Source organism: Megalobrama amblycephala, linkage group LG22 (assembly GCF_018812025.1).
Source record: "Megalobrama amblycephala isolate DHTTF-2021 linkage group LG22, ASM1881202v1, whole genome shotgun sequence".
In the NCBI taxonomy this organism is placed as follows: domain Eukaryota; kingdom Metazoa; phylum Chordata; class Actinopteri; order Cypriniformes; family Xenocyprididae; genus Megalobrama; species Megalobrama amblycephala.
The window spans coordinates 4,172,497-4,185,468 of NC_063065.1; the positions used below are offsets into that span (position 1 = coordinate 4,172,497).

Sequence of the window (12,972 nt, forward strand, 5' to 3'; positions counted from 1 at the left end):
TCTTGGGTGTGTTTTGATGGTGTGTGTTGTTGTGCACAGAATAATTTCAGCCCCAGTTTAGTGGTTCATTCAAAGTTGGATTGAAATGTTGAAGTGTGGCTCTTATCACACCACACACGCGCTGCTGTATTTGGCAGGTTCTTAAGCGCTCTGGCAGTGCTAGCGGAGCGGCCCGAGTTAGTGGAACGTGTGATGATCACCAGAACCATATGCCACGAGGGAGCGTATCAGGTGCGGCTCTGTAAAGATGGAACGTGGACGACGGTTCTGGTGGACGACATGCTTCCCTGCGACGAATACGGATTTCTGCTCTTCTCACAGGTTTGTGTTGCTGTGGTTGAGTTTGTTGCATATGATTTATTTAAGCCCTTATTTTGTAATTTATTGCCTGATTGTGATTATTTGAGAGAACCACGATCACCGAGCACTTTCAAATATTGCCGGCAAATAAGTGAATAAAGAATTGCACATTTTCACCCACTAAACAATGTGAAGTATTGATAAAGTAATATATATATATATGTATATGTGTAATAATATATGTATATGTGTATATGTGTATGTGTATATGTATGTATATATATATATATATATATATATATATATATATATATATATATATATATATATATATATATATATATATATATATGTGTGTGTATGTGTGTGTGTGTGTGTGTATATATATATATATATATATGTGTGTGTGTGTATATATATGTAAATATGATTGCTATCATTAAATATATCAATTTAATAATATTAAAACATTTTAAATACTTTTTTTCGATGTGAGTAAATAACTTCTTAAGCTCACACTGCAAGTGACATAAACAAAAAAGGCAATAAAAATTAATTATTTGAATGACAATTAATCATCAGCCAAAATTTTATAACGACAACATTGAGAAACACATGTAATAAACTATGAATAAATGTTAAAGATATACAGTTATTAATAATAACATTTTAACTGTACAATTGATATTTATATTTTTATATATATTATTATATTATTATTTATTATATATTATTATACAATATTTTTTTTCCATTATTCTGAGTTTAATATGCAAGATTTTATTGCATAATTTTAATGCAAGTAAATCTCTTCTTAAGCTCACAATGCAACTGACAGACAAAACAGACAATGAAATCAGCCAAAATTTCATAATGATGAGATTCATAAATAGTTATGTTACTCCATATATTACATCCCTGTCTGCTGCTTTATTTCCTGCTAGAGGCTTGTGTTATTATGTTTTTCTTCTTCTCTCTCTCCGTCAGGCTCAGCGGAGGCAGTTGTGGGTCGCTCTGATAGAAAAGGCTCTCGCGAAGCTGCACGGCTCGTATTTTGCGCTGCAGGCCGGTCGTGCCATCGAGGGTTTGGCGACGCTCACTGGCGCCCCCTGTGAAAGTCTGATGCTGCAGGTCAGCTCAACCAACCCCCGTGAAGAACCAATCGACACGGACCTCATATGGGCCAAAATGCTCAGCTCCAAAGAGGCGGGGTACGACTTACTGTTAACACGCACTCAAGATTATTAGACAAATTGTCCTGTAAATTGGCTCCTGTAATTTATTCACTGTGCGCTGGACTCACTAATTTCAAGGCACATTATGAGATGACAAGGCATCTTTTGTCCTTTATAATAAAGACAAAAAGCCAAGGCATACAAATGGGAAATTGCTTCTAAAGTGTGCCACTACAAATTAGAAAGTGCCTTTTAAAGTGTTTCTAGGCTACTTGGCAATTACAGGGCTCAAATTACCGGGTAATTAGTGTCCACATACTAGCATTAGTTTTGCACACAGAATCAGCTGAACAATGCCAATTATAATGCAAAAGATTAGTTTTTATATTATTTATAAACATTGTCTATAATTATTATTATTAGAATATTTATAATATTATATCATGTCTAAAAGACACACTTATTGGATATTTTCAGTCATTATGCTACTCGTTGTTATAATAATTTTATATAAAATATTAACTGTAATATAAAATGTAAAATATAATATAAAATGTACACGTCTGTTTTTTATGTTCTGTGTTTGTATTTGTTTTGGAAACTGTAAAATTTGGAATAAAAGATTATTAAAAAAATATATCAGCTAAAAAAAAACATATGATTAAAGCGTACATATTTTGAATTGAAAGTGTTATTGGTTAATTTGAATATTCATATGGTATTTTTATACCAGGGTTATTATAGTAAACTAAAACCATAAAAAAAAAACATTGTTACTTGAAATAAAATATAAAAAACAGCAACATTTTCATTTAGTTTAACTTGAAGACCTAACATAACTAAAAAGCAACACTGAAATAAAAATTAATAAAGGCTATATATTACAATAAGATAACATAATTTAATGCATTAACATTAACTAACAATTAGCAATACATTTGTTACAGTATTTATTAATCATTGTGAGAATTATTTAATAAAAATACAACCTTTTATTGTTAGTTCCATGTCAGATCTATTAAATAATATTAACAGATTTTAATAATGTATTAGTAAATGTTGAAATTAATATTAACTAAGATTAATAAATGCTTTAGAAGTATTGTTCATTGTTAGTTCATGTTAAGCTATTGTAAAGTGTTACCACAAAAATGACAAAAACAAAATTACTAACACAAATGGACAATCTAAAAATAAAACTAGTTCAAGTTATTAATAGAATCTATAATAGTATATCAATGATGGTAAAAATAACACTTGTGTATAAGTGAATAAGTGTTGAATATTCATTAGGTTTGGTTTTGCTGTGTGTGTCTCTCAGCTTTCTGATGGGGGCGTCTTGTGGAGGCGGCAACATGAAGGTGGATGATGCTGTATATGAATCTCTGGGGCTCCGCCCAAGACACGCCTACTCCATACTGGACGTCAGAGACGTTCAGGGCTACAGGTCAGACGCATATTCGCAACATGTTCACCCACATGACACTAAAGATGACGTATAACATTGCTGTCCATGTAATGAAAATGATTCATCCTGTCATGCTTGGAAAAGTAGTCCATACAGGTTTCCTGAGGTCATGCATGAGGAAGTGAATTGTTTTTATATTGTAAGTGACGCGTGCACTCGTTGTGAGAGATTGTCATAAAGGACGGGGTTTCTGTTTCAGACTGCTGCGTTTGAGGAACCCATGGGGCCGGTTCTCCTGGAACGGCTCGTGGTCGGACGAGTGGGCCGATTGGCCGCAGCATCTGCGTGTCGAGCTCATGGCTCACGGCAGCAGTGAAGGCGTGTTCTGGATGGAGTACGGGGACTTCATTAAGTGAGTCATTAACTGATTCATCTGTGCTAAATTGACCTTTAATCTGAGATGATCTTCATCACAGTTTGCCATAAATAACGAGGATCTCATTAGTGGGCGGAAGTGTAGGTCTAAATGTGCAGGAGGATGATGGCCTGTGTATTATTTGTAGTATATTGTATTAGATTATATTATGTGTTCTATTAAAATTTAGATTTGTTTATTATATACATATTAATGATGGAAAATGAGATCTACATAAATTAAAAAAAAAAAAAAAAATACTATATTATTAAGCACCTGAAAATCCTAAATAAAAAATTAGAATAAACTTTTAATGAATTTTATATTATACAAATATTATTTAATGAGGACAAATTAAATCTAATTTAATTTGAAAAGGGCATATTTATATGATATTTATTGATGATAAATGATATTTATTTAAAAAGAGACATTGTTCATTTTAATTTATTGCACATATTATTTAATGATGATCTACATACATTTGAAAACAAAAATAAAATACTTCTTTTATACCATATTTATTGAAAATATTTAAAATGAATATATTTTATATTTAATACATATTTAAAGATGTCAAATGAGACTTGATTTACACTATATTAATTACAAATATTAAAATGTTATACATTTTATTTATTTTATATTATATTAAATATATATAGTTAATTATGGCAAATGAGATCTACATAAATTTGAAACAAATTAAAGACATTTACATTATTTTTAAAACATATTACATTAAAATGAATTAGTTTTATATATTTAATGATGGCAAATGAGATCTGCATGAATATGAAAGCAAAAAATTAAAGGCATTTTACACCATATTTATTAAATCATAAATAATTATTGTTTTTAATAAACATTATTAAATTAAAATGATTAATTTGGCATTTTACACATTATTTAATAATAAAAAAATGATTAATGATAATTATTACTTATTTAAAAAATAAACATCAATATTATTATTATTATCATTATTTATAATTATAATAGTTATTATTTTTAAAAATTCACCCAGCCAATGAATTGATGCTCAAAATGGCTAAAATATAAGATTCTCCACCAATATATCAGTAGATCTAGTTAAATTCCCAATAGTATTTTTCATTTGTGGTTGGTGTATCTTGTGTGTAGGTACTTTGACTCGGTGGATATCTGCAAGATCCATCCTGATTGGCAGGAGGTTCGTCTGCAGGGCTGCTTCCCCTGCCGGGCGAGTAAACCGGTGACGGTAACGGCGCTGACGGTCCTGGAGAGAACCGCGCTGGAGTTCGCCCTCTTCCAGGAGGGCAGCAGGTAAATAACATCAGAATCAATAAAGAATGAGACATAAAATATTCATCATAAAATAACAACAAAATAAAATCCCTCTCAATCCACCAGGCGTTCAGACACGGCTGACAGTCACCTGTTGGATCTGTGCATTATGGTCTTCCGGGCATCGTTCGGTAACGGGAATAAGCTGGTACTGGGGCGTCTGTTAGCACACAGCAAGCGCGCGGTGAAGAAGTTTGTAGGATGTGATGTCATGCTGGAGCCGGGAGAGTATGCTGTGGTCTGCTGTGCCTTCAACCACTGGCAGATGGACCTGACGGGGGCGTCAACACCAGGTACACAGATGGAGAGACGACGCTGGATTGGAATGAATAAACATTGAAGAGTAACCAGAAATCATTTTAGACAAGATTAAAGAGGCCATGCTATTCCCGTTTACAGAGTCTTGATTTTATTTTGGGCTCTACTAGATTGAATGTTCATTATTCTCCATTGTTGCAGCTCCTCACTTCCCAGTCTGTCAGTAACACTCTGTTTAGTTCCTGTCTCTATGAAGCCCCTCCTTCTGAAAAGCACAATGTGCTCTGATTGGTCGGTTGGACCGGTGTGTTGTGATTGGTGTTTGGGAAATGTCCCGCCCTTTACCATAATCGCCAGTTTCAACACACTACTAACTCAACCAGGCCCCGCCCCTTTATTTTGCATATGCCTTGGGTGGGAATTATTTAAATGAGGAATATTGTGACGTGTTCGTTCCCGGGAGAAAACTCAAGGCTACAATCGACAGTGGCGTAGGCAGAATTTTATTTTTGGCCAGGCCTGGGCAAACGTGATCAGGCACTTTCATGTAGGGTCCTTCACTTTCTTACATATTCCTAATAGCCAAAAGCAAACTATCGGATGCAAAAATTTGGTAATTTCAATAATTTTTTCCTTTGTTTTTAAATGAAAATAAACTGCAGTAGAACATATGCGCAGTGCAGTAAAACACTGTGTCAACATAACCTAAATGCTGTTACTGTTGCAGATTACAATACTCAAACTATAAAGTTAGAACAAAGCAGTGTAGAAAGAATCTCACATCTGTTCAGTTATGAATATAAAACACAGACGTGAACTTTTAGCAGTTGTGAATTAAGTCCTCCTGGGCTTGCAATTAAAACGTTTTGCCGTTACCTGATGTACAGGTTCTCTCCCACGTCAATGCGAAAGAATTTTAAATAGAATTTGGCTTAAACGTCACTGCTGTTTGTTTATGGAAGCTTGTTTTCGCCACTAAAAAAAATAAAAAGGGTAATAGCTACTTTGTCTCACAACTCTGACTTTTTTTCTTAGAATTGTGTGATTATAAACAAGCAATTGCGAGTTATGAAGTCAGAATTGTGTGATATAAAGTTGTAATTGCGTGTTATGAAGTTACTTTTTTTCTCAGTAACTTTTTTTTTCTTGTAATTCTGACTTTATTTCTTGCAATTGCAAGTTTATATCATGCAATTCTGAGAAAAGAAGTCAGAATTGTGACATAAACAGAAAAAAATTCAGAATTTTGAGAAAAAAGTTTGAATTGTGGGATATAAACTCACAACTGTGAGGAAAAAAGTCAGAATTGTGAGAAAAGAAGTCATAATTGAAACAAACACAATTATGAGAAAAAAGTACAAATTTTGAGGAAAAAAAGTCAGAATTGCGGGATATAAACTCATAATTATGAGGAAAAAAGTCAGAATTTTGAGGAAAAAAGTCAGAATTGCAGGATATAAACACAATTATGAGAAAAAAAGTCAGAATTTTGAGAAAAAAGTCAGAATTGCGGGATATAAACTCACAACTGTGAGGGAAAAAAGTCAGAATTGTGAGAACAGAAGTCAGAATTGAAACATAAAATCATAATTATGAGAAAAAAAGTCAGAATTTTGAGAAAAAAGTCAGAATTGCGGGATATAAACTCACAACTGTTAGGGAAAAAAGTCAGAATTGTGAGAACAGAAGTCAGAATTGAAACATAAAATCATAATTATGAGAAAAAAAGTCAGAATTTTGAGAAAAAAGTCAGAATTGCGGGATATAAACTCACAACTGTGAGGGAAAAAAGTCAGAATTGTGAGAACAGAAGTCAGAATTGAAACATAAAATCATAATTATGAGAAAAAAGTCAGAATTTTGAGAAAAAAGTCAGAATTTTGAAGAAAAAAAAAACTGAATTTTGAGAAAAAGTCAGTTTGGACTATTTCTCGCAATTGCAAGTTTATAGCCCACAATTGATATTATAACACTCAATTGTGACTTTATATCTCGTAATTCTGAGGAAGAAAAAGTCAGAATTGGGAGGTAAAAAGTCGCAATTATCTTTTAAATCGTTTGATTCCATGGCGCAAACAAGCTTCCATAGTTTTTCTAACAATTTCTAACACAAATGCAAATTATAACTGAACGGGTGAACGCACACAAACTCACACAGGTGCCTGAGACAGCCTGGACAACTCCTAATTGTCTGACACAGATGTCAATCAAGCTCATGAAGCATTATACAAAAACATTTTTATTTATTTTAGGATTTGAGATGTTATAACAATGCTTGCAATTATATTAAAATCAATGAAACAACAATACTTTAATAAATATAATATGTGGGCCTGTTCATCATAGTTGGCCTGTCAGGCCCGTCCGTTGGCCGCGCCCCTGACAATGGAGTTCAGGAACAGTGACTCTGATATAGAGAAGAACTGGAACTTTGCAAAGCTTTTTCATGCTCAAACAGCAACATTACACACTAAAGAAAGATGAACATGCAAAAAAGCAGGACCTCTTTAAGGGACCATGTGTGCGTGTTTTGACAGTGTCCAGCCCCACCAACGCTCGGAGACCCAGTCAGGATTTCCCAGGGTACATCTTGGCAATCTACAGCTCCAGACAGGTGATGGTGGAGCAGGTGGAGGCCATGTCCACAACACTCGCTGACGCCATCATCCTGCTGACGGAGAACAAGGGAGAGAGACATGAGGTACAGGAACGCTGTATGGAGAACTTTCAATATCATCCTTTATCAAATTTGTTGACTTTTATTATATTTTTGAAGCCCAAGAAGAGCACAGAAAATGCATGAAGACAAATATATAAATATGTGCATGTTTTATTATATATATATATATATATATTATTTTTAGAAATCATACTGAGCATAATAAAGTTATAATATAATTAAATAAAATTAGTTAACTTTACATATGTATATTATTTCATGTAATATAATGTAAGTGCAAACTTTAATAGGATTAAACATTTTAATTGCTTTATATACAGTATTTATTTATTTATTTTATATAATATATATTTATTATTATTTTATATAATTTATTAATTTATATATTATTGTATATTGTATTTATATTATTTGTAAATGTATATTAAAAAATATATAATAATTATATACATCAATATAAAAAATATTTTTAATACATATAAATTTTATAATATTAGCAAATAATTGTTATATTATTATAAGATATTTTTAATTAATATAATCATTAAAGTATTGTATTAATCATAATTATTAATATATGTATATAGAATATAATATTAAAAATATCAAATAAACTATAAAATAATAAATATATATAAAATAGAAAGTATATAATAATATAAAAATAATGAACAATATATTATAAAATAATATTAAATATAATATATAAATTATTATTATTAGATGTTTATAATTAATACAGGTATATATGTGTGTGTGTGTGTGTGTGTGTGTGTGTGTGTATATATATATATATATATATATATATATATATATATATATATATATATATATATATATATATATATATAATATATATACTTTTTTTATTAATTATAATTAATAACAAACAACAAAGATGACAGTTTTCTGATGTGATTTCATCATCTCATGTCTCAGGGTCGGGAAGGGATGACATGTTACTACCTGACTCACGGGTGGGCGGGGCTTATCGTCGTCGTGGAGAACCGTCACCCAAAGTACTACCTCCATGTGTCATGTGACTGTACTGACAGCTTCAATGTGGTGTCGACCCGAGGCAGCCTGAAGACCATCGACAGCGTGCCACCCTTGCACAGGTAAACACATATTTTGCACTGAAAGTGATTCACTTCCTCTTTCTGAAGTCTGCGGGAGCTTCGATTCTTGCTCGAGGGTTCCTTATCTGACAGCAACGGGAGCGAGAACAGGCCGTTGTTCCTCCAGCTCCAGATGAAAACCTGCAGTGTGCTTATGAATGTTAGTCCTGTTCATTCCTGAAGTGTTTTTATTTGAGGTTTGCTCACAGCGAGAGTCACATGACAGCAGATCACCTCTGAAGTGTTCATATCTGAATCTCACTAAATACAATCCTCACCGTACTGCTTATGATGTTTCAATGAACAGTTATTCTTTTAAATTAAATCATTATTTAAAGTAATGAATAAAGATAATTAATAATAATAATTTTGAGCTTCAGTGTTTAGTAAAGTGAAAAAAATGTGACTTAAAGATGTTAATGTAGGAATTACATTAATATAATAATATAAATAATAAAATACAAAATAATAATTATAATATTTTTAATGTAAAATATACTTTTTATTATTTATATATATATTTTTAATATAAATAATTTAATATAAATATATATATATATATTATATAATAATATTTATATAATATAAATATTATAATATATTTATATAATATATAAAATAATATTATATAATATATATAATAGTATATAGTATATATACAAAATAATAATGTTTAATATATATATATATATATATATATATATATATAAAACAAAATCTGTGTTTACGTAATACGTCTTATGTACATATATAAATACACACACATGTATATATTTAAGAAATATATGCATGTATGTGTATGTATATGTGTGTGTATATATATATATATATATATATATTCTCATCTATATATATTCTCATTTATATAATTTATATATTTATATTATATATAAATGCAAATTTTTTTATAGAAATATAAGATATTTTTCTTAAATATATACATGAATGTATGTTTATTTATATATAAATAATAATCATACACAAAACAAATGCACATATATTACGTAAACACAGACTCTTATTTTGTACACGATAATCACGATTATCGTTTTTTTTTTTTTTTTCTACATTAAATAAAATCTATATTTAGAATCGGAATTTCTCGTGATGCATCCAGCATAAATTGTTTTTAAAAAGGAAAATGAAGCCTGTTATTATTATTATTATTACACTTATATTAGATTATTTTCATGACAATTATGTAGTTATGCAGTTTGAGATCGACTTCTCTGAAATATTAGGAAGTATCTTTATATGCATTATGATATTGCTTCTCATCTTTTGGAAAAGCCTTCATGCCTAAAAAGTGCATGTTTTCTAACAGAGCAGCAGTGTCATGTGATCTAACTCACCCACGTGTTTCCTGTCATGTGTTGCAGGCAGGTACTGGTGGTCCTGTCCCAGCTGGAGGGGAACGCCGGATTCTCCATCACACACAGACTGGCCCATAGGAAAGCAGCGCAGGCGTCTCTGGGCGACTGGACGTCTAGTAAAGCCACACACTCGCCCCAACTCACCCCAGACACTGACGGACTGCACAGACCGCGGCCGCTTTGACACACGCTTACACACATAGACATGAAACCACATAGATGAATACAGACCCGTGCTGATGAACGCACACGCAGGCACTGACGGGGTCTGGGTGGAACTACTGAGCCAATCACACGTCTGCTCGCTGAGCCAAGACCCGCCCACTGCAATCACACTCGCTCTGCTCAAGCACACCCGCGTCATGATGAACTGTCATTCAGAGCCGCTCCTGGAGTCTCGCGTGCGTCTCCTGTCAGCTGACATCACTTTCTCCTTTCTTTTATGTGCGTTCAGTCAGAGAGTGACCAAATCTCACCAAAAATCTTTCCTGTGGCTCATTTCACCCAAAATCAAAAGAAAAAAATGATATTTTAAAAAAGCTAAATTTTACGATCATTATTAGTGTAATAATAATAATGTTCAAGACAATTAAGCATATTTTCTCCTCAAATCCACATTACTGTAAGACAATTAATTTTTAGATTTTTTTATTATTTAGAAACATTTTCACTAGATTATTATCAATTCTGGGCATTTAATTACTTATTATTATTATTAGAGTTTCAATTGTATTTGATTATTTTCATGACAATTAAGCACATTTTCCCTCAAAATCATATTTCTATAATGCTTTTGGACAATTAATTTTATAATTTTTATTATATAGAAACATTTTCACTAGATTATTATCAATTCTGGACATTTAATTATTTTTAGTATTATTATTATTATTATTATTATTATTAGAGTTTCAATTGTATTTGATTATTTTCATGACAGTTAAGCACATTTTCCCTCAAATTCACATTTCTATAAAACTTTTGAACAATTAATTTTATAATTTTTATTATGTAGAAATATTTTCACTAGATTATTATTATTTAATAGAGTATTTTTACTGGATTGTAAAAAATAAAGTAAAAAAATGTTTTTTATACCACATTAAAAGCAGTAGAGCAAATGCTACCATGTTGATCTATAAATAAAATGTATTATAATTTAAATAATATATCATTGGGTTAAAAATATATATATATATATATATATAATATCCCATTATTTTCATCTGAATTTGGGGTAAAAATGTCACAAATTGTCGTCACAATGCAGGATATCTTAACAGCCCAAAATAAAGGTTTCATTTCCTCAAACAAAATAAATCTTTCTTCTTCCTTTAATCGTAGGGTGAAATGCGCCACGTTCTCGACATGTTTTGTGAGATTTAGGTTTATCGCCGTTCTGACAGCCAATCAGCAAACTGTTCTGGGGTCACATGTTCTGTATCATGGGTGATGTAACGACAAATGGTGATACTTGATTTTGGTGGAAGGCCGCGAGGGGTTTATGTGTTGCGTAAAGCATCTTTTAATTTATTTGTTTTAGTAAAGCTGAACCTTTCTGACAGAAGCACAAGTTAAGCTGCTGAGCGAGAGCCGATCTGTCCGTCAGTTTGATTCCTGCGATGATGTCACAGCTGTACGACTCATCGGAATGTTTTCACCTGTGCTGGATCTGATTGGTCGGCGGGTTGATGATGTGTGTTTGACTTGTTTTGTGCACTGATCTTTAGTCCAGCGTCTCTGCATCTTGTGTACTGGTGTATTTTTTTCCTCTGGATGTCGTGTTCATTGTCTCCCTCTGTTGGCGTGTGTCGGTCTGATCCACGTGACGTCACACACACTTTCCATCATTCTTTTGTAAATTGTACAGCGCTGTTCCCCTCCGCACAATCCACTCTGAAGTACTCGCTGTAATTATACAGATCTCTGTCGGGCCGGAGTATAATATGTAGAATATTTTATTGATTCTTGGACAAAAAAATGTATGAAAGTTTAAAAATCTGTACGGTTCATTTGCAATCTCAGGTTCTGTTGGACCAAATGACAAATAAAGTTTGTTTTTTGTTTCTTTTTTTTTAAATCAAGGAACATGTGACTTACTGACTTTGATTTTTACATTCCTGATGTTGTTTGTTCAGATCTTAAAGGTGAAGTGTGTCGGGGGGTTTCCAGAGTTAATATAGTCCGTTTATGATGTAGAAACAACTTGAAGATGTTCATTAGATGATGTTGTTTTTATTGACCTTCAGTATGTTTATTATGATAATCATCTCAAATAGGTTTTCTAGAGGCTGATGATGGAGTCCAGGAATCAGGCATTTATATGGGTCACTCTCAGTGCATTCAAGGTCTTTTTATTATTATTATTATTATTATTATTTATTATCATTATTTTATCCACGTCACAGTAAGTTTGAAATTCATGTTCTTACAATTTTAATTCTGCATTTAGAGAGTGAAAGTCATTTTTTATATATATATATATATATATATATATATATATATATATATATATATATATATATATATATATATATATATATATATCCTATAATTATTTAAAATATAGTAGTGATGTAGGATGTGCAAATTGAATTAAATACATTTTAAATGTAATTTAAAAAAAATAATTATTTCAGTTATTTCACTGACTGAACACAGGGAAAATCCATAAAATTATGTGATTAAAATCAGTATTTGTAATTACATGTAAAAGTTATTTATATAACAGCCTTTAAAACAATGTTGACCAGTGTGCTTTACAACAATAAATGAAAAAATCATATATAATTGACAAAATAAAGCTATTATATATATATATATATCTCAAACCAAAAATTATTCAGACATTTTTTATATTTTTGATATATTTTTACTATTTTTTGTGTGTGTGTGTGTGTGTGTGTGTGTGTGTGTGTG

The 12,972-nt window shown here is 31.4% G+C and overlaps 1 protein-coding gene across 4 annotated transcripts in view; it reads left to right on the top strand.

The window, feature by feature from the left end:
* Positions 1-12,141, top strand: part of capn15 (calpain 15) — a 30,606-nt gene extending 18,465 nt beyond the window's left edge. For all 4 annotated transcript variants that reach the window (XM_048173796.1, XM_048173798.1, XM_048173800.1 and 1 more), the window contains 9 exons: positions 138-321; positions 1,288-1,511; positions 2,797-2,922; positions 3,143-3,295; positions 4,442-4,603; positions 4,691-4,917; positions 7,420-7,583; positions 8,502-8,680; positions 10,060-12,141. In XM_048173796.1, coding sequence (XP_048029753.1) covers positions 138-321; positions 1,288-1,511; positions 2,797-2,922; positions 3,143-3,295; positions 4,442-4,603; positions 4,691-4,917; positions 7,420-7,583; positions 8,502-8,680; positions 10,060-10,237 — 1,597 coding nt within the window. In that variant the 3' untranslated portion in view covers positions 10,238-12,141. The remainder of the gene's footprint in view (positions 1-137; positions 322-1,287; positions 1,512-2,796; positions 2,923-3,142; positions 3,296-4,441; positions 4,604-4,690; positions 4,918-7,419; positions 7,584-8,501; positions 8,681-10,059) is intronic.
* Positions 12,142-12,972: the final 831 nt, after the last annotated feature.